General features: G+C 39.0%; 1 protein-coding gene across 3 annotated transcripts in view; it reads right to left on the bottom strand.

The window, feature by feature from the left end:
- The window catches only part of ATP8A2 (ATPase phospholipid transporting 8A2), a 572,378-nt gene that overhangs the window by 372,354 nt on the left and 177,903 nt on the right, over window positions 1–22,121 (bottom strand). For all 3 annotated transcript variants that reach the window (XM_036018338.1, XM_036018340.1, XM_036018339.1), the window contains exons 23-24: window positions 20,670–20,808; window positions 8,335–8,399 (exon numbers count right to left, since the gene is read on the bottom strand). In XM_036018338.1, coding sequence (XP_035874231.1) covers window positions 8,335–8,399; window positions 20,670–20,808 — 204 coding nt within the window. The remainder of the gene's footprint in view (window positions 1–8,334; window positions 8,400–20,669; window positions 20,809–22,121) is intronic.

Below are 22,121 nucleotides of genomic sequence, written 5' to 3'. Positions count from 1 at the left end.
ATGATGATAACTCTTTTCCTGCTTGGTTTTAAAGGCAGTGATGATGGTCTTATCACCAGTGGAAAAAAAGGTGCTAGCCATCCAAGGCAAGCAGTCCCAGAATAGTTCCTTCAATGACCATCCATGATGTTCTTTCTTTGCCCTTCCAGTCCTCCTCCTGCTTCTTCCTTGGAACCCAGAGGTGATACTGACACTCTACTCTAGTATTCTTTTCCTGACTCAGCTGTTTCCCTAGAGTTCTCAAACCCAGAAACAACTGGTCAAGCTCTAAGAGCAGCAAATCATTACCAAAAAAAAAAAATCCAAGTAGTGCAGACCTATGAACATGAAATTAGTATTTATCAAAGATCACCTGATAGAAGCAGAAGTGGACTACTCAAATTCCACTTCTAGGCATAATAAAAACTGATATACCATACTTGTAAACAACTAGAAAAGTGGGAGGGAGGAATGCCTGAAACACCTGTTTTTCAGATACTGGACAATAGGTAATGCAGCACTACGATCCTTTGAAAAAGAGAAGTTAGTGAGGTGAGCCTTATGATAGCTGAGGCTTTCTATTGGAGCTATTTTTCAAATTGCGATTCAGGGAACAGAGACACCAGCAGAGTATAGTATTATAACTGATGAGAAGACAACAATTGGAGCTAGAGAATGCTAGGTGGTTGGAATTTGCAGAGCAGCATACTGGAGAGGAACCACACACAGAAAGAACTTGAAGAATCACCTTGTATCTTTGAGTAAACACTAAATTATGCATGTATAGGACAAGACACCATAAAATTTGGGGGCGGGGGGTGAATATATATATATGTGTGTGTGTGTGTGTGTGTGTGTGTGTATGAATGAATGAACGAACAACTATCGGGCCTATAAGGTAAACATTCCCAGAGATCGCACAAAATTGGGAAATATTTAAGTTCCAACCAGCCACAGTGTAAAAACTACAGTGAATATACAGGATCTTAGGGGGCAGCTCCAAAGAGTTTCATCTTGGCAGTAAAGTTAAAGTAGTTCTAGAGTAAAAGCTACTATAAACCCACAAATAACTATCTGCCAAACTCAATACTCTTTAGAGGAAAATAACAGAATCCAGATACTTAAAACATTAACAATAACTAGCATACAATAAAAAATTACTAGATACAAAAAAATGACAGGAAAACATGACCTACAGCCAAGAGAAAAATTAGAAGATGGAAACAAACCTGGGGAGGATACAGAAATGGAATTGCCACAGAAAAAAAACTTAAAAGATCGTAAATACACTGAAGTATCTAAAGGGAAACATGAATATAATAAAAAGAAATGAAAGAACAGCCCTGGCTGGCATAGCTCAGTGGATTGAGCGCGGGCTGGGAACCAAAGTGTCCCAGGTTCGATTCCCAGCCAGGGTACATTCCTGGGTTGCAGGCCATGACCCCCAGCAACTGCACATTGATGTTTCTCTCTATCTCTCTATCTCTATCTCCCTCCCTTTCCTCTCTAAAAATAAATGAATAAAATCTTAAAAAAAAAAACAAAAAAAACTGCCCACACTTAAAAAAAAAAAAAAAGAAAGAAAGAAAGAACCAAAGGGTTCATACATTATAATTAGGAAATAATAACACAGTTTTGACAGGTGCAAATCCTATATGCTGAAAACTATAAAATATTGTAAGAGAAGTTAAAAAAGACCTAAGTAAATAAAAGATATAGCATGTCCATGGATTGGAAATATCAATACCATTAAAATGTTAAAATGATCCACAATTACCTATAGATCTAATGTAATCTCCATAAATATTCTAGTAGGCTTTTTGGAGAAATCAATAACCTTATTCCAAAATGTATAAAAAATGTGAAGATCCTAGAACAACCAAAACAATGTTGGGGAAATAAGCAGAGTTGGAGGATTTCATCACTTGCTATAAAGCTATTACAATTAAGAAAATATGGAATTGGGCATAAAGATAGATATATAAATAAATAGAATAAACTAGAGTCTAGGAATACAATCACATACATGTGTGATCAGTCAATTTATAATAAAAGTGTCAAGGTAATTCTATGTGGAACAAATACTGTTTTTCACAAATAGTGCTAGAAAAACTAGGTACCCATATGGAAAATAACCTGGACTTCAATCTTTACCTCATTCGGTGCACAAAAAAAAATGGATCAAAGACTTAAATGCGTAAGTTATAACTATAAAAATCCTAAAAAATAACAAAACATAAGAAATTGTCCCAATCTTGGAGTAAGTGCATATTTCTTAGAGCACCAAAGCTCTAATTATACAAGAAAAATATTTGATTTCAACAAAATTAAAATCTTCTGCTCTTCAAAAGATACTAGTATTAGTTTTCTATTGCTATGTAACATATTACCACAAATCTACCATTCTAGAACAATACCTCTCCTAGGCATTTATCCAAGAGAAATAAAAGCATACATCCACCCAAAAAATTGTATTAAAAAAATCTCATTGAAAATCACTGAAATGTTCCTCAACAGATGAATAAAAAAACAAACTGTGGTACATCCATACAATTTAATACTACTCAGCAAGAAGAATGAACTAATGAAACATGCAGCAACAAAGATGGCATCACTATAACTATGTTGAATGAAAAAAAAACAGACAAAAAGAGTCTATTGCTTGGTTCCATTCACATAAAATTTTAGGACAAGCACAATTACTCCACTGTGATAGAAAGCAGATCTGTGGTTGCCTAGGGATAAGGAGGTTTGATTGCCAAGGGACACAAGGGAACTATAGGGGATAATGGAAATACATTGTAAAATTCCATGAATGTTGTAGTCACAGACTCACCAGGTCTCTTCCCGTGGGAGCTAGGACAGTGATTGAAAAAGAGTGGGCCCTTAGGAACTTGAATGAGGGCACCTGTATTAATTTGAATGGATCCAAATCCCTTGACCCTCAAATCCCATTCTCTCTTCTCTGCCAGCAGAAGTAGACCTGCCTCATCTCTCTCTGAGGACAGCCCTACACCATGCTGGGAGACCCTGTAATGATATTACTTTTAGTTCCAGATTCTGTTTTATGAAGCTAAACAAAGATAACTGCCCCCCATGCAATATTTCAAACTATAGAACTTTTTCACACACACACACACACACACACACACAGGAAATTTGTGGATTCTGGTCTTCACGGTCACACAGAGACTAATGTAGTGAAGCAGCTCTGCTGTCCTCATATGGAGCTCCCTCAACTCCATAACTTCCACAGTGGCTCCAGCTGTGCCATCTGCAGTCAAAAATATGGGAAGAGCTGAGAAACCAGGGCAAGAAATTTCCTCTCCAATGGGTAATGCAGAAATTTCCCACCTCACTCTTATTCACATTCCAACAGTGATGATTAAATCTCACCGCCACATCCTGCCAGAGAGAAGCTGAGAAATGTAGTCTCCACCAGACGTTGGTAATAAACATTACAAGGTTTTGTTTTTATTCCTAAGAAGTTTTTCCATCAGTGATCACACATACTTATTTTATGAAACATTTTCTGTTAAAGAATTAACATTTTGCTTAGAAAAATATATTGTTACCAATATGTCTTCCTTTTGATGACTCAGAAAAAAAATACTAGCGTGTGTGTGTGTCTCAGTGATTTTCAACCTTTTTCATCTCATGGTGCACATAAACTGTTTACCAAAATTCTGTGGCACACCAAAAATATATTGTTTGCTGATCTGACCCAAAAAACAGATATAATTTTGATTCATTCACACCAGATGGCTATTGTTGTATTAGCTGTTGTCATTTCTTTAAATATTTTTACAATTTATTTTCAGAGAGATGAGGAGGGAAAAAGGAAGAGAGGGAAACACTGATGTGCAAGAGAAACATCAGTCGGTTGCCTCTTGAACAAGCCCCCAACTGGGGACTGAATCCGCAGCCCAGGCATGTGCCCTGACTGGGAATTGAACGGGCAAACTTTCGCTTTGCAGGACAATGCCCAACCAACTGAGCCACACTGGTCAAGGTGGCTGTAGTCACTTTTTTATTTGACAATCTAAAGTAAAATGTCAGTACTTCTGACTACTCAGGTACTGCATTTTGTAAAAATTCTTGTGGCATACCAACTGAAAATCACTGGTGTGGTCCATAAGTTAGCACATGTTAGAAACAGCTACTCTTCCATCCAAATATGTAACAAGTCTCCTATTTTTCCTAATTTGCTTAACCAATTGTTTCTTAGAAAATCCCAGCAAGGTTCTCTATAAGTCTCATCCATGAGAATATACATGTATGTATATTTTCATTGTTGCTATGTTATTTTCTCGATATTATTGCAGCAGGAAAACAAATGCTCCCCAAATGGCTTGGCACTTTTTGTCTTTTACTAACAAATACCAAAAGACAATTATTATTATTTGATAGCTAACAGTAGGTTCTGCGAAAGTTCAAACAATAGCTGATTTGAATATTACATGTTTTTGAATTGCTAATAAAACTGTTGATTTTTATTCTCATACTTAGGATTCTTAGTTTTTAAAGTCTCACTATTCCAAAATTGTTTCATATTGCCATAGCTCCTATTTGAAGATACCACATACATCTAGAGCAAGATTCATGATTAATGATAATAGCCTGTGGGTAATTTTGAAATTTGTTTAACTTGTCAGATGTGATCCTTGTTTTAACTCATCAAGTAGCCAAAGGAAAACTTTGACTAGCACACAGACCAAGCAATGCCATATTGTTGTGGCTTCTGTTTACACTATTGTTATTATTTCAGTTCCTTTTTTTTAAATAGGAACCCCTTTAAGCCATCACCTTATGAGAGTTGGTTTAATCAAAACTAAGTATAGTCCATAAGTCCATTTAACAAGTACGTGTAAATGGCAACGTTTTATAATGGGCTAAAAGCAAACAAAAGAGTCAGAGACCCAGCATTAGCTCTTCTGACATGTGGAACTCCATGCCTCCCTCCTCCTACCCATTCCTTCTAGCCCCGTCTCTGGTCAGTATGCCAGAAATAAGGGCTGAGTGTGCCAATGGCAAGCCACATATTATCATCAATAAAGCTGATTTGTTAGTACCTTTTTTTAACCTAAAAAAAGAAAATCACATTTTCTTCAGACATATAACCATCTAGTGCCGCCCTAGGGCATGCACCACCACACACCCAATCCTTATTTCAAAGACCACTGATCTCATCTGTATCTCAGAGCATGGACCTTATTTTGGCTACAGCTGAAACACTCAAAACAGAGAGATGAATCCGAATTATTTATAAGTATTTGGAGTCCTAGCCTAGACATACTCACTGGTCAAGTAAAGGTGACAAGGGCCAGCTCTGAGTCTTGAGGTGAGCCCCTTCATTCCCCTCATATTTATATGAGCAATAAAGTCAGGGAAGCCAGGCCCAATGCTTCTGGGTCTTGGACCATTTCCTCTGTCTCTGTCTTCTCTGCTTCACCATCAGAGCCCAGTAACATTAAAAACTCAAGTGGGAGCTTTGCTAAAACTTACGACATATCTAATTATTGCCCTAGCACTTTGCTTTTACTACACACCCACCAAGTGAAAAAAAATTTTTTAAGATTTTATTTATTTACTTTTAGAGAGACGAGAATGGAGGAGGAGAGGCAGAGAAACAGCAATGTGTGGTTGCCTCTCACCCACCCCCCCACTAAGGACCTGGCCCACAACCCAGGCCTGTGCCCTGACTGGGAATCAAACCAGCGACCCCTTGGTTCACAGGCCAGCACTAAATCCACTAAGCCACACCAGCCAGGGCCCACCAAGTGAAATTTTAATAAGAATAGGAAAGCCTTTAACCCAATTAAAGAATAAGGGGGAAGAAGGAGAGAAGGTAGGATGGGAAAAGGACTTCAGTCAGAAATATGGAATGCCCCCTTTGAGTAAAGAACAGAAAAAGTACATAGAAATTGCACCTCTGCTCAATCGATGCTGAGTACATTAAAGTCATTGTACTAAAAGATGTTCAATACTGGATAAGGAAGAAGCATTCTTAATGGATTACCATGGGAAATCAGGCACACACCCATAAAACACTTTGTTTGGGTTCACGAATCACCCCTTGGTCAAGGTAAACCAAATGTCTCAGTCAGGGCTGTGCATGCTGTACTGCTACGCAGAATCAAAGTCCATCCCTTGGATTCCAGAGAACGCCTGGTATAAAAGGAAAATACAGGCTCATTTCTGAGTCACCTCCAGAAAAAGAGGTTTATTTTAAGACTGTGGATGCCTTAGAACTGGAAATCATCAGGAAATAAGGGGGCTCCTGGTACAGACACCCTAGGTGGACTCATCCAAGGGCTCTGTGCACTTCTCTGCACTTCTCTCCACTCTGCTGTCTGCCAACGTGCTGTCTGCATTCCCTCCTGATGTCGGCTTGCCCTCGGCCTAACATAGCAACTGAAGCCACTGCCTCGTCATCATGGCCTTTTATATAGAAGTTCTAATTGGTAACTGGGAAATTACCTTAAGTTTGTCCATTTACTCCCTTCAAACATTTACTGAGTACCTAATTTGTGCAAAACACTGTCCCAAAGGTAAGAATGCTTGGTGAAAGAAAATAAATCAGACTTTTGCTCCACGCACCTTATGTTCTAAGAAACTAGAGAGTTAAAAGCAAAATATAAAGTATTGCACAAGGAAAAAAAAAAACAAACAACCTGACTTAAAAACTGGGATTTATTTTTTTTCTCTTAGATGATATACAAAGGACCGATAAGTACCTGAAAAGATGCTCAACATCACTAATTATTAAGGAAATGTAAATCAAAGCATGAGGCATCACCTCCCACACATCAGAATGCTACCATCAAAAATATTGTGGCAATGCCTCAAAGAGTTAAACATAAAACCACCATATGATCCAGCAATTCTACTTCTGGGTATAGTATAGCCAAAAAAATGGAAGGGTCTCAAAAAGACATTTGTCACCCATCTTCAGAGCAACATTACTCACAATAGCCAAAGGCAGAAGCAACCCAAGTGTCCACTGACAAATAAATGGATTAAAAAATGTGGCACATACATACAGTGGATGATTATTCAGCCTTTAAAAAAAAGCAAATTCTGACACATTCTTCAACATGGATGAACCTTGAGGACATTTTGCCAAGTGAATGAAGCCAGTCACAGAAAGACAAATGCTAGATGATTTCACTTATATGATATACCAGAATAGTCAGACTCATCGAGACAGAAGGTACAGTGATGGTTACCAGGAATCTGGAGGTAGGAAGTGGGGAGGTTGTTTCAGGGGTGCAGAGTTTTGTAAGATGCAAAGAGTTCTGGAGATGGATGGCGGTGATGGCTGCACAATATGAACGTATTTAAAACCACTGAACTATACACTTAAAAACGGGTAAGAGGGTAAATCTTATGGTACCTTTTTATAATCCTCTATTACATTATAATATATAATATTATTATAATTATTATATATTTGATATATAATTATATGTTAATAATACACATTAGTTCCAAAGATGAAAAGTTCTGTAGAGAAAAATGAAGGCCCGTGGGGTAGGGAGTGCTGGGGCGATGGGAACACTGGGAAGAGGAAGTTTCTGCAGGAGCCCAGAGCGCAGGAGCATCAGAATCCAGGAGAGGAGGGATGACCTGAGAGTTCTGGGCTTCCTGCTGGCAGAGACTCAAAAGGAAAAGCCACACATTGAGTTAAATCCTGAAGCCTCAAGCCAGAGTGGGGATATCTAGCCAGTGGTGCCCTGAAGGCACACAGACTCTCCCTGACTCCTGTCTTTGCATTCCTGACAGATCCATGGCCTCCCTGATATGCAGCTTCAGAAATCTCCATATTATACTCCTGCATTTAAAATGGTAACTAACCCTGTCTTCTCATCTGTGCCTAGCACTGCCATTTAAACATTCTAACTAGAATTGTGTGGTGGGTGCCTGCCAGTAACAAGCCCTTGTTAAAAGTCCTGACAAATAACTTTCATTGTTTAGCTCAAATCTTCATATTAAACTACTCCCCAGATCACTGGTCACCCCCTAAACGGCTCCTCCCCCTGGTCTCATCAGTGACTCGAGGCCTTGCTGGGATGGGTACAAGTCTAAATTGCTCAGAGAACCATGCCATGCAATTCCGTATGAGCTGGTGGGAATGGATGTCAGGGAATAATTATTGCAAATGTCCCTATTGCTATATAAATTTAAGCAACTCCTGACACTTAAATATTATCTTTATTTTCAAGATCATTCATCAATACAGAAACACATAGTTTTACAACAGTTTAGTAAAAAAATAAACCCTGATAATCAGTCATAGTGGGAAAAAACAAAGACTTTCATTACATCAAATGCAACTTTTAAAAAACTACTTACATCCAAAGAATCTTCCTTCAATAGGATAAGGGCCATATTCTGTGATACCAACCGGCAGGAATATCCTAAGTAAAAGAAGAGACAACACCCATGAATATATCATTCCTTCCATGACTTAAACATCTTTCAGTGGTTGTTTGAATTCAGTCTCCCCTGTTTTATCTTTCTTATTACCACTTTAAAGCCATTGGCTCATATGAAAGAACTGAGCAAAAAGTGCAGGGTAGAAAAGTTACATTTAAATTGATTTTAGTTCTTGTAGACAGCTTGAACTGAACAGGCTAGGAATGTCTTCATAACCAGTGTCTAAAATAAATACTTGTCAGTTTTCTGTGGATCTGTCTTTATCCTTATATGCCATTAGGAGAAGCCTTGGGTTATCTAAAATAACTGCAAACACTTTAGGAAGACAAATGAAATCTCACGGTGCTCCTGTATCCGCATGAACTTGCCTATCATATTGAGATCCTAATTTTCTTTTTTTAAAAACAGGTATTTCTCACAACAGATTTCAAAGGAATACAATTACATATTAAGGGAGTTGCCTTACCTACCAAAAGTTTAAAGCAATGTCTATGTCAAGAATTAAACTTGGGTTTTTTAAAAAAGTTTGTTTTGCAACAAAATTCCTCCAATACTAATTCTTATCAACAATTTCCATCACATTTTTAAATAAAGTTATCTCTATAAATGATGCAAGATATTGTTTTCTACCTTCCTCCCAGGAGCTGCACATATTTTCTGTGAGTCTCTTTCCTACTCAGGCTTTGCAGCCCACCCCAAGACAGCTGCCGGCACCCACAGCTCCACAGACCAGGGTGAGCATTGCGGGACTCTTCCCTGTCAAATCCACTAGCCCGGGGAGAAGGCTCTCTGGCAAATCCCAGGACCAGGGTGTCTGTCAGAGCTCTAGTCTTTGTTTGTTTGTCCCAATTCTTCCCCCTTCACCCTCCTCTGCCCAGCCTGCCCCTCCTCCCCCACAGTCTATCTCCACACTGTTGTCCATGTCTGTGGGTCATCCGCCCACATTCTTTGACTAGTCCCTTCCCCTTAGTCTCTCTTTCAAACCACCCTCCATCCTCTCAGTGCCCTGGAGAGGGAGCTGGCATCAACCCCTATCTCAATTTATCTTGTTGAGAAAAAACAAGAAAATATGTCTTCCACTTAGAAAGTTGGACCTTACAATCAGTTTTTTCTCAGCACCTTAAGATAACAGACCAATGATTACAGAAAGTGAAACAAATCACCAGCACACAGAATTTCAACCTTGCAGCAAGTACATATGTGATAATCTCAAGAAAGGGCCTTGCCCTGACTGGTGTGGCTCAGTGGGTTGAATGTTGCCCAGCAAACCAAAAGGTCACTGGTTCAATTCTTGGTCAGGGCACATGCCTGGGTTATGAACCAGATCCCTGGAGGCAATATCTCTTGCACGTCGAATTTTCCCCCCTCTCTTTCTCCCTTCTTAAAAACAAATAAAATCTTTAAAAAAGAAAGGGTCTTAACCAATGCTGCTCCTAAAGCCAGCAGGAGCCAGGAACCCCCTTCGCAGAGCAGCTGGCACATCCATAACCACAGGTGTGACATTAAACTGGAAAAGGAGACAGGCACTGAAGAATGGACAATCACAGAACTGCTGCATTTACATGCTCGATTCCCCTCAGCAGGTCCTTTTTCTATCTGGAGGAAACCTTACCAGAAGGCACACAATCATATGCAAAACAGACAAAAATTAAGAAAAATAAAAACTTAGGTTTGTTTGTTTTACTTTTTTTTTTGGTTAGGGAGAGATAATACTTTATTTATTTGGGAACATATGAAGTATGTCCTTCACTCTCATTTGAGGGGAATATTTTATAAATCACATCAGAACACAAATTTTAAAGCACAAAATTATGGCCTTTACCCCAAATGTTATTTTTTAAAGCAATAGCATAAAACTATAGCCCAGGCTGCTAACCAAAGTTATCTCAAGGGAATGAGGCTATTTCACTTGTTAAAACCACCACGTATTATTTTAATAATTAAAATAAGCTGAATAATTTAAAATCGTCATACCACATGGGCAAATACCTGCTAAACCTCTAAAACAAAACAAAAAAAGGAGGGGGGAAGAAACATGAAACAACTTTCTATGCATTTTCAAACTCATTCAAGTGTGGATTTTAACAATAGTGATGAGTAAAAATAAGAATTTCCCAGAATGCCAGTAAAATTTCTGCATGGTAAAACTAAAATAATTGAACCCTTTGTTTCCCATTAAATTTGCACAAATGTATTCCTCCTTCCTATAAAGTCTTAGATTAGGTCCAGAAGGGATGTCTATATTTTCTTTTCATTCATAAAAGGGGATATTGCAACTTTAATCACTTCCCTCTATGTTAGGCTTACTCTTTCTTTATCCCCAGAGACTTCCAACAGCTTCGTGCAATACAGACTGTTACAAATTTAGTATAACTGATGCGAAAGGATTGGCTGGTAGTTTTTGATTTAAACAACAGCTGCAGAAGCAAGTTGTAATTTTTAAACCCTAGCTTGCTGTTTTGTTCTATATTTTTCAATTTCAGCAAAATGCCACTTGACAACTGAAGCTGCACACAGATATTGTGGGAAAACTAAGTATTTTTTTAGCCATTACAGGGAGACAGAAATAAATAAAACCACTGACATTGTCATGAATTTAAATATACAAAACTAAAGCTTTCTGAGAAGAAACAGGTTGGTTTTCTTTTTTTAAAAAATTAGAAATTGAAGTGAGATTTTGCTTAGAGAATTATCACACAGAACACTTGCACTAGACAGACCATGGAAGTTTAACACAGTTAATTGCAACTTAGCTAATGTGGCAAATCAAATTATGTCAACCCAGGTTTGGTGTGCTTGATTTCTAATGTTTGGGGATAAAATGAGATCAACTTTTGGAGAAGAGCCAGGTATGAAATGTCAATCCACACTTGTAAATTGAGATCAAGTTCTTTAATCTCGCAGTCTAACAAGACGACCGTAAAAAGCCTGAGACGAGAACCTCTGGGATTTCACTTCTCACTGCAGCTGAAACGAATGGCACACTGCACAGGTCTTGGTCTTTCAACTACCTGACTACGATCAACATTTAGAGAAATCAAAATAGTACAGAGCCCATGGTGCTTAGAGCAGAACTTGATTTTAAGACAATAAAATAACAATTCATACTAGAAAATATTACCAAGCCAAATCTCTCAGATCTTGCAATCAGTGTCTCCTCTTCTGAGGTAAGCTCATATTGTCAAAAATATCCAAATCCACTCTTTTTGGTGACAGTTTTGGAAGGATTAGGAACAATTTATCCTTCCTAATCATACATCCTAAAATCAGATTAATTAAGCTACCCCTCTTTGGAACTCAACGAGGTTCTAAATCCTCTGTAAGTGTGTCGCTGTTTCTAACTATTTTCACAGAGGAAGTGATCAATCAGTATTTGAGTGTGGGTGTGTGAAGCATACTGTCACACATCAGGAATGGACAGGGTGGGCCCACACAGGCTCAGTGCGGAGTCCTTCAGTCACCTGGAGAACCAGGAAGCTGAGGACTCACCCACAGAGCCACACCTGGCACCATTCCCTCCAGACCCTTCGGACCCGTCCCAGGAACGTTCCATCACATTTAAGAACACACTCAGCCTTCCCTCGTGATCTTCCCCCAAAATGGGCTATCACAGCCCATTCTGAGTTTAGTTTTTTTCTCTCTCTCTTAAACAATTTCTTCAACGATCAAGTTTTAATCCTTTCTCATCTTTAAAGCCTTGTCGGGTCTTTTCCGGCTCACATATTTTGCCTTTTGGTAGGTGAATTTCAAGTGTGGTAGTCGCTTACTCAGATTTTCAGCATTCTCACACCTATGTGACCTAGGCTAAGTTGTTTGATATTTCCATGCCTCAGTTCTATCTTTGAAAAGGGGATGATGCCTATCTCAAAGGGAATTACACATAAAAATTACATAACGGACTTAGCACAGTATTTGGCACATTATAGCTAACATTTACTGAGTAACTATTATTAACTCCAGTCATGCTTAATACCTATATTGCATAAAAAATTACGACTTTCTCATCTACTTCACTCTCTAATTTGTCTCATAGTTACCCCATTCCCTGTTAGAGAACGTAAGTTCCAAGACCAGCAGAGAACATCAGGCAACAATGCTAGTTGTAGGTGATCAAAGAAATAACACCTCTGACTTCTGGGAAAAACAACACTAAGACTGCAAATGCCGCCAAACAGTGCCAGGCTTCACCTGAGAAGGAGATTTGTCTTCCTTTTAATGGGAAAGGCAATCTATAGGCAATAATAGGATGGGCAAGTGCAGAATTCACTCACTTTAAAAAAAATTAAGTTTCTAAGACTTTAAGAAGTTATTTCAAAGTATCAAATGATGACTAGCAAAATGCGGGGGGAAGGGCAGCAATTCCAACTCAGACATGGATGACAATGAAAGCTATTGGCAACTTCCTGACTTTAAAGCTTCCAGCCAAGATGGCAGTATAGGTAGATATTCTTTGCTTCCTCGCACAATCAAGAGAAAGATAACAACCAACTTAAAAACAAAAACAACCATAACTACCAGAAAATCAAACTGTATAGAAGTCTGAGAACCAAAGAGTTAAAGAAACATACATCCAGACTGGTAGGAGGGGTGGAGATGGGCAGCGGGGGTAGAGAGGATGAACAGCAAGGCGGCAGCTGAAGAACTAGGCAGGTGAGGTGGTGGCTGGTGGACAGGGTGGTCTCACATTTGTGCAGATAAACCAGGAGGAACAACTGGGAAGGGATACAGACCACACAACCCAGGGTTCCAGCACAGGAAAATAAAGCCTCAAAACCTCTGGCTGTAAAAACCTGTGGGAATTGCAGTAGTGGGAGAAACTGCCAGTCTCACAGGAGAGTTCATTGAAGAGACTCAGAGGGTCCTAGAAGATATGCAAACCCACCCACCTGGGAATCAGCACCAGAAGGGCCCCAATTTGCTTTTGGGTAGCAGTAGAAGTGACTGAAACCTGGTTGAGAGTCCAGCAAGTGATATTGTTCCCTCTCAGACCCCTCGCCCACATACAGACCACAACAAAGCAATGTGGGTTGCCCTGCCCTGGCAAATACCAAAAGCTCCACCCCTTACAAAGTTACAGGTGTGTCAAGACAAAGAAATGTGGTTCAAATGAAAGGACAAATCAAAACTCCAGAAAAAGAACTAAGCAATGAAGATATAGCCAACCTATCAGATGAAGAGTTCAAAACACTGGTAATCAGGATGTTCACAGAAATGGTTGAGTACAGCTGCAAAAGAAAAGAAGAGAAGGCTACACAAAGTGAAATAAAAAAAAATATATAGGGAACCAACAGTGAAGGGAAGAAAACCAGGATTCAAATCAATGATTTGGAGCAGAAGGAAGAAAGAAATATTCAACCAGAACAGAATGAAGAAGCAGGAATGAAAAAGAATGAGAAGAAGCTTAGGAACCTCCAGGACAACTTTAAATGTTCCAACATCTGAATCATAGGGGTACCAGAAGAAGAGGAAGAGCAAGAAATTGAAAACTTTTTGAACAAATAATGAAGGAGAGCTTCCCTAATCTGGCAAAGGAAATAGACTTCCAGGAAGTCCAGGAAGCTCAGAGAGTCCTATAGAAGTTGGACCCAAGGAAGCACACAGCAAGGCACATCACAATTACATTACCTGAGATGAAAGATAAGAAGAGAATCTTAAAAGCAGCAAGAAAAAAGAAGACAATTACCTACAAAGGAGTGCCCACAAGACTGTCAGCTGTTTTCTCCAAAGAAACCTTCCAGGCAAGAAGGGGCTGGAAAGAAGTATTCCAAGTCATGAAAGGCAAGGACCTACATCCAAGATTACTGTATCCAGCAAAGCTTTCACTTAGAATGGAAGGGCAGATGAAGTGCTTCCCAGATAAGGTCAAGTCAAAGGAGTTCATCATCACCAAGCCCTTATTTTATGAAATGTTAAAGGGACTTATCTAAGAAAAAGAAGATTAGAACTATGAACAGTAAAATGTCAGCAAACTCACAACTCTCAGCAACTGAACATAAAATAAAAACAAAAACAAATACAAAACAAACTAAGCAAACAACTAGAATAGAAACAGAATCACAGAAATGGAGATCACATGGAGGGATATCAGCAGAAAGGGGGATAGGGGAGAATGGGGAAAAAGGTACAGAGAATAAGAAGCACAATTGGTAGGTAGAAAATCAACAAGGGGAGCTTAAGAATAGTATAAAAACATGGAGAAGCCCAAGAACTTATATGTACGACCCATGGACATGAACAAAGGGAGCAGGGGTAATGCTGGAAGGAAGTGAGGTGCAGGGCAGAGGGGGATAAAGGGGAGAAAAAAATGGGACAACTGTAATAGCATAATCTATAAAATATACTTATAAAAATAAAAAATAAAATGGAACCCACACTAGGATGTTGTTCTCATTCATCCTACATGTATTAGAAACAAATTATAGGTTCTGAAAACTTAACATCCATTGTCTAACAATTTAGTAGATGTTTTATTCAGTGGTGATAAGGAAGTGACCACACAATCCACAAAGGCTGCATCTGAGATTTCACTGTTGACTAGCTGATACCAAATTATTTAGCTAAAAAAGAAAACTGCCAACTGCTTGAAACACAGCTAGCTAGCATAAATGCAAGTATGGCACAGCAGGAGTCTGGCATCACGCCAGCTCTAAACTACCTGAAACCCACAGGCAAGATGATTGTCTGTCTGCATAAGGCTCCCTGGCTCATAAAAGACACAAATATCCAGGAACTTAATTTGACTAAGTATATGTATTTTCAAGGCATGAACTAAAAGTTACACTTTCAAAATAAATTCTCAAACAATGACCAATAGACAGATCAAACACTAAAGAGAGCCAAGAACCCAGACACACCACATGTCACCTCTAGTGTGAACACGCACTAAATGCACCACTAATGATATATGGTACTCTTAAAATTTTCAGAATCAACAATCATAAGACAATTCAATTTCAGAAATGGTAAAATAGAAAATAATGTACATCTTCAAATAGATGAACTATAGTACCATTCTTCTGGTCTGCTAACTCAAATTTCAGGGAATAGATGTTGCAAAAGCTATGTGAATTTGTTTAAAATGAGCCCTGCATTAGAAGTGAAGAGACCTAAGACCCAGTAGTTGTTTGGTCATTAAGCAGAGTGCAACCTTTGTAAACTCTGAATTTCCCCCCTGAGCTTAAGACTACTCATGTGTAAAGACTGAAGAGTGTGTCCAGAAAGCACACCTAGCACATAACCTGACACTCAGAAGACACACTATTCATTTGTCCTCTTTCCCTTATTTCATCTAGGAGCAGAAGTATCAGACACTTGATCTTCTTCCCAAATATCTTCTGGGTACCCTAAAGGGCACATACACTGCAACGTACAGAATATCCAGTCAGTATGATGGGAGGCAGATCAATCATGGTTCATATTACCAAGGATGTGAGGAATGCATGGTTATAACACAGGTTCACAACCCAGACAATCTGGAGCATGACCTCGCACCGCATGGAGATGTTGCCTGTGGTCTGACACCAATAAGCCTAATGAAATATCTGGATGTCTATACCTCCTGTGTCATGTGTAGGCTCAACAGATATCCTGAGTCATAAAATGATATTTAACCACCCAGGGTTACCAACTTGAGTTCTGAATGCAATGTGAAAAAATAATTCAGATACAGTTTTTCCAAAGAACATCAGTGTCCAAGCTGTTGAAAGCCTACTCTGTGACACCCAAGAGATGTCTGAATTCTACTGACACACTAGCTCAAATGAAAGCAGAGAAAATCTTCAAGATTTGGCCAAGTCATCATCTTATAAGTAGGAGCCATCACCTTCTAGTGGTCTTGAGCATTCGCTAAAGAAGATAAATTTTAAAATATCTAATGAATGTGAGTGCTTCTGGAACCAAAGTAACAAGTGTCATTATACCTTCTTTGAAAAAAAGCACAAAATAATACTATTGTTATTTGTATACTGGACAGGTATCAATTATCTCATAAGACTCAGAGAAACCTCTCTGTGTGCAAGTGAAATCTTCTTTGGGGAATAAGAAGCCATTTCTGTTTCCTGGGTTAATTTGCAGCCCTTTGCTTTTACTTGTTTTATTCTAAACTTGGCTAGACTCTGATAAGATCAGATAAACACAAGGAACAAGCAGAAAAGGGCACATGTCTGTTCCCAAGGGCAGGGTGATCTGGCTAAGGGGCAGTGAGGCGGCCACTCCCTTTCCTGCATGCTCACTTCTCATGCAAACACTAGAAAGCACTCATGGAAGTTAAGTCTGGGGCTAGGGATGTAGAAAGGCTGTTAGGCCCTGGCTGATGTGGCTCAGTGGATGGAGTGGCAGCCTGCAAACCAAAGGGTCACTGGTTTGATTCCCAGTCAGGGCACATGCCTGGGTTGTGGGCCAGGTCCCCATTAGGGAATGCTCGAGAGACAACCACATATCGATGTTTCTCTCCCTCCCTTTCTCCCTCCCTCCCTTTATTTATTTATTAAAAATAAATAAATAAAATCTTTTAAAAAAGACAAGAAAGGCTGTTAGTCCAACTGGTACACTCAAGATCTAGAAAATTTAAAAAGCTTATCACTGCAGTTCAATTTTAACTGGTGTGAGTAACCTACTCCTTTCATATTGCTCTAGGACAGCAGAACACACACACACACACACACACACACACTCCTAATTAAGTGTTTCAAGGAAGCAGTCAACTTTATGAGCTCTATAAGAGCCCTAGGAACCACAGATCAATAGCCAAGTTTATGTGGGAAGTTATATCTGAACGGCTAATATATATACATATAGAGAGAGAGACATAACAAAAGCAAATGTATTATCTTTCATTTACAAAAATGTTGCCTACATCACCAAAGGACTATAAAAAATAGGGTTTTATTTTTTAGTAGTAGTGATGGGTCCTCACAGAAACTTCATTACACTTTTCTCCAAAAACTTGCATTTAAGAGACATCTAGCACAGATTAATGGACAAAGCCTCTAACTGATGCTTCAGAGGCTGCTCATGTGACTTTAGTGTCAGGAGGTTGGGAGTCCAAATTGCATTTCATTAGCTATAGCCTTAAGAAGACATGAGTAATGGTTGTTGTCTATTTTTTTTTTAAGATGAAATTCACTCCAGATGGTAGGTATTGTCTGCAATCGAGGTTATCAATTGAGCTGATTCAAAAGAGAAGGTTTAAGGAAAAGGGCACCAGGGATTCCAGGGCGGTAATATTCCAGGGCGACTACTCCGAGCAGGACAACAACTACTTAAAATCAGACGTTCTAGTATGTTTCTTTCTGAAGTGATCTGTGATGAAGAGTCTATTTCCATAAATACATTGTAAGTCATGCGATCCTTATATATTCATTTTATCACATATGTACCATAACTTGTTACTCCATAATGGTGACAGAAGTACCAGACAATTTTTAAGTAACTCAAATAATCAAAATTAGATTCTGTGTCATGTTTGGGTTTCTTTTTTTTTGAATTTTATTTAAGTTTTCTCTATCTCTTTTTCTTTCTTTTTTTAAAAGATTTTATTTATTTATTTTTAGAGAGGGAAGGGATGGAGATAGAGAGAGAGAGAGAAACATCAATGTGCGGTTGCTGGGGCTTATGGCCTGCAACCCAGGAATGTACCCTGGCTGGGAATCGAACCTGGGACACTTTGGTTCCCAGCCCACGCTCAATCCACTGAGCTATGCCAGCCAGCTGTGTCATGTTTTAAATGTACCTCTTTAAGACTGATGAAGTTACTTGGACTTAAATTCCTTTTCTCCAGTTTTCATATCTGTAATACTTAGCAAGCAAAGAGGTTGCCAATCCAGATGGGGAAGGGGAAAACACAAGACTCTTAGAAAAATCTATTTATTGGTAAAATCATTAAAGTGGTCACAATTATATAAAATAACTGCAGATTTGAACCTAGTGAAAACATGCTTTTAGTCTCTTAAAACATGCTTTATTCTCTTAAGACTAATTTTTTTTTCTTTTTTTAACTGTTTATATTTATTTTTTATTTATTTATTTTTTATATTTTTTATTTAAAATGTTGTAAAGAAAGAAATAAAAAAATCAAAGTCATCAACTCCTAAATTTATATCCCATATAAGTGTGTTTAATACTTTTCAGGATGATGTAATAGTTTTGTTACTGTTGGTGTTTAGCTAGACATTGAGAAGGGGAGCAAAAGACTAGACATTGAGCTTACTACATTGGGAAGCGGAGCCTGTTTGCTTCACCAGTAAGCTACAGCTTTTTCACACTCCAGGGGACCACAGCATTGCTCCACCAAGGGCATTCACACTCCTCCCTTCTCCGCTCTGGTACCAGATTGTTGGGGAATGTAGGAGAGGTGCCAGACCATAGAGGCATGTCAGTCTAACATGCGGAAAGACCCTTCCAAAGCCCACAAAAATCTTGGGAAGTAGATTAGTCATTTTGAGAAAGCACCTGGTCCATCCCAAACCCAAGCTTCTGGATGCAACCCCAGGGGAACAAGGAAGTGCTTTCTCTTGCTTGTGATGCACACTGACACATTGCATGCACCTGTTCTCTCCATGGCCTCTAGGAGGCAGCCTGAATCCCAAACCATAGCAATACACCACAGCTGGAAACACATGCTAAGCTAGACTGATGCTGGACTGGATTGTACTTTTTTCTACCTCTTTTTTTAAATTATTTTTCAATTAAAGTTGTCTTCATTCCCCCCCACCATTACTCTCCCGTGCCCTACCCATCCCCACCTCCCACATTCAATCCTCCCCTCCACTGTTGTCTTTGTCCATGGGTTCTTTATACATGTTCCTTGCTAGAGGAATGGATATAAAGGAAAGAAGAAACAAATGGGACTACATCAAATTAAAAGGTTTCTGCACAGCCAAAGAAAACATCAGCAAAATGAAAAGGGAACCAACTGTATGGGAAAATGTACTTGCCAATGATACCTCGGACGAGGGTTTGGTCTCCAAAATACATAAAGAACTCACAGGACTCCACTCCAGGAAGACAAGCAATCCAATTAAAAAATGGGCAAAGGACATGAACAGGCACTTCTCCAAGGAGAACATACAGAGGGCCCAGAGACATATGAAAGGATGCTCAGCATCACTAGCCATTAGAGCAATGCAAATTAAAATCACAATGAGATACCACCTCACACCTGTCAGAATGGCCATCATTAACAAATCAATAAACAACAAGTATTGGTGAGGTTGTGGAGAAAAGGGAACCCTAGTGCACTATTGGAGGGAATGCAGACTGGTGCAGCCACTATGGAAAACAGTACAGAGTTTCCTCCAAAAACTAAAAATGAAACTTCCTTTTGACCCAGCAATTCCACTGCTGGGTTTATATTCTAAGAACCCTGAAACACCAATTCAAAAGAACCTATGCACCCCAATGTTAATAGCAGTGATTTTTTTATTTTTAAATATTTTATTGTTTATGCCATTGCAGTTGTCCCAATTCTCCTGTGGCCCCCTCCGCCCAGCCTATGCCCACTCACGTAGTCAATCTCCACACATACATATACAGTCAATGTCCATGTCCATGGGCCATGCATACATATACTTTTACTAATCCCTTCATCTTCTTTCAGCCAGTGGACCGTACTTTAATATGGAGCAGAAGCTCTGGGCAGTGGCCTTCATTCTAGCCCTATTGAAGACAAGACTGGACTTCTTACATGGCAAGATGGACAGAGATGGGAAGTCAGGAGGGGAACCCCCTTAATTGTACATCATCAATAAACCAAACCATAGAGCCACAGCCTCCTAGCAGGTCTCAGGAAATCTTTTCCTTTAGACCAGGAGTGTCACACTCATTTTCACTCAGGGCCACATCAGCCTCACGGTTGCCTTCAAAGGGCCAAATGTAATTTTAGGACTGTGCAAATGTAACTACTCCTTAACTAGGGACAAGGAACTGGGCGCTGCCAATGGGTAGAAACAAGGTGCCAGGCTGGATAAACAAGGTGGAGGGCTGGATTCGGCCCACGGGCCTCATGTTTGCCACCTGTGCTTTAGACAGTGCAAGAACCCCACTTCCACCAATACAAGTTTTAATGTTTTTAAAGGGCAGATAATGCTCATAAGACCATCTTCATTTTATTTCAGTAAAATTTTCATGACCTTAGAATGAAGAGTTTTATAAAATATAATCTTCAGTGCATTTGAGGGACCCTTAGGCACTTGACAAGACACTTTAAAACAACACAAAAACCAACATTGGAGTATTATTATAAAATTAATTACCTATATTAATTGCAGTTTCTTGTTTGTCTCCTGTCAACACCCATATTTTAATTTCTGCCTTCAACAGAGTGGCTATGGTTTCTGGAACACCTGCTTGAAGGCGATCTTCTATGGCTGTGGCTCCAAGTAACAGTAAGTTCTAGATTGAAAAATATGTTCAATTAAAGATTGGAACATACTTGAGAGCAGCATTTATGACAAAACTCTGACAAAAGAAAGGCAATCAAAATGTTCTGAGACAATTATCATATTTCCTCTACACGAAGCCTTTGCATATAGTTAATGATGTCTAGATGTGTGTGATATCCGAGATATCTCATTAATAATATCTAGGGTAGCTATTCAAAGCTATTCCCCATGTTAGAACCTCTCCACGCACACAGGCAGCCCACTACTCATCATTCATTTCTTGGTACATGGGCACCTTGGAACAGAAATAACCTGGAAGGAGAACACATGGGCCACTTATCCCGAGGATAGTAATAGTACATGACCTTCCCCTATCACTCCACAAATGACTCAAGTATTATGTTATATTTAAAACATGAGAAAAACAAATGCATTGATTTAAAAAAAAACTGAGCTTACCTGGAACTGATTCAACTGATTAAAAAATCCAAGTATCTCTTGAACAACCGCCATGTATGCCTGACTCTGAATGTTCAAGTCACCTATTTAGTCACTTTTTTCTCACTCTAAAAGGAACCTGGGATATTTCCAGTAAAGCAGGGCAAATGAACATTTGAGTTCAGGTCTACTCTCACTCAAATTCCATGAGCATGACAAGTGAATACAAAACTCAAAAACTGAGTATAAAAACGCAAAGGGGAAATAAATAAACAAAGACGACCCCCCCACACACACGCACATAAAAAGGAGTGAAAAAAGCAATCAAGTAATAATTTCAGTCACAAGAAACTGAAAACTGGACAGATGGTTGCTGATATGAAACAGAAAAAGCTGAAATGTACTCCCAGATTTGAGATGTTAAAATAAAGAAAAAAGAAAAAAACACTACAGGCCAAAATGGAGTCACTATCACTAAGCCATGTCACTAAACCAAAACTTAATAACTAACTTAATTGCAGTTTCAGCCTCTCGTAGGAATGAAATTTTAAACCAATCAGTCTGGAATTTCCTGAGAAATACTAGTGAGGTAATCTGCCTAATAACCCCCCTGCCAATCCCTTCCCAACAAAAGATGACCTAGCCTAAAAATAATCCCTTCTTTTCTTTTGTTAATAGCTCCCCTGACACATCCTCTGCCTATAAAAACCTATTTGTATAACCCTTCAGAGAGCCCTTCTAGTTACTAGATGGGATGCTACCCCATTTATGACTTGCTTAGTAAAGCCAATCAGATCTTCAAATTTACTCAGTTGTATTTTACCCTTTAACAGAGGGACTCCAATATGTGGAATGCTACCTAATGTCTTGAGATAAAACAACAAC

This window comes from Phyllostomus discolor, chromosome 2 (genome assembly GCF_004126475.2).
Source record: "Phyllostomus discolor isolate MPI-MPIP mPhyDis1 chromosome 2, mPhyDis1.pri.v3, whole genome shotgun sequence".
Taxonomy (NCBI): Eukaryota; Metazoa; Chordata; class Mammalia; order Chiroptera; family Phyllostomidae; genus Phyllostomus; species Phyllostomus discolor.
Note: the sequence above shows the minus strand (reverse complement) of the source record. Positions and strands in the feature narration are given on the sequence as shown.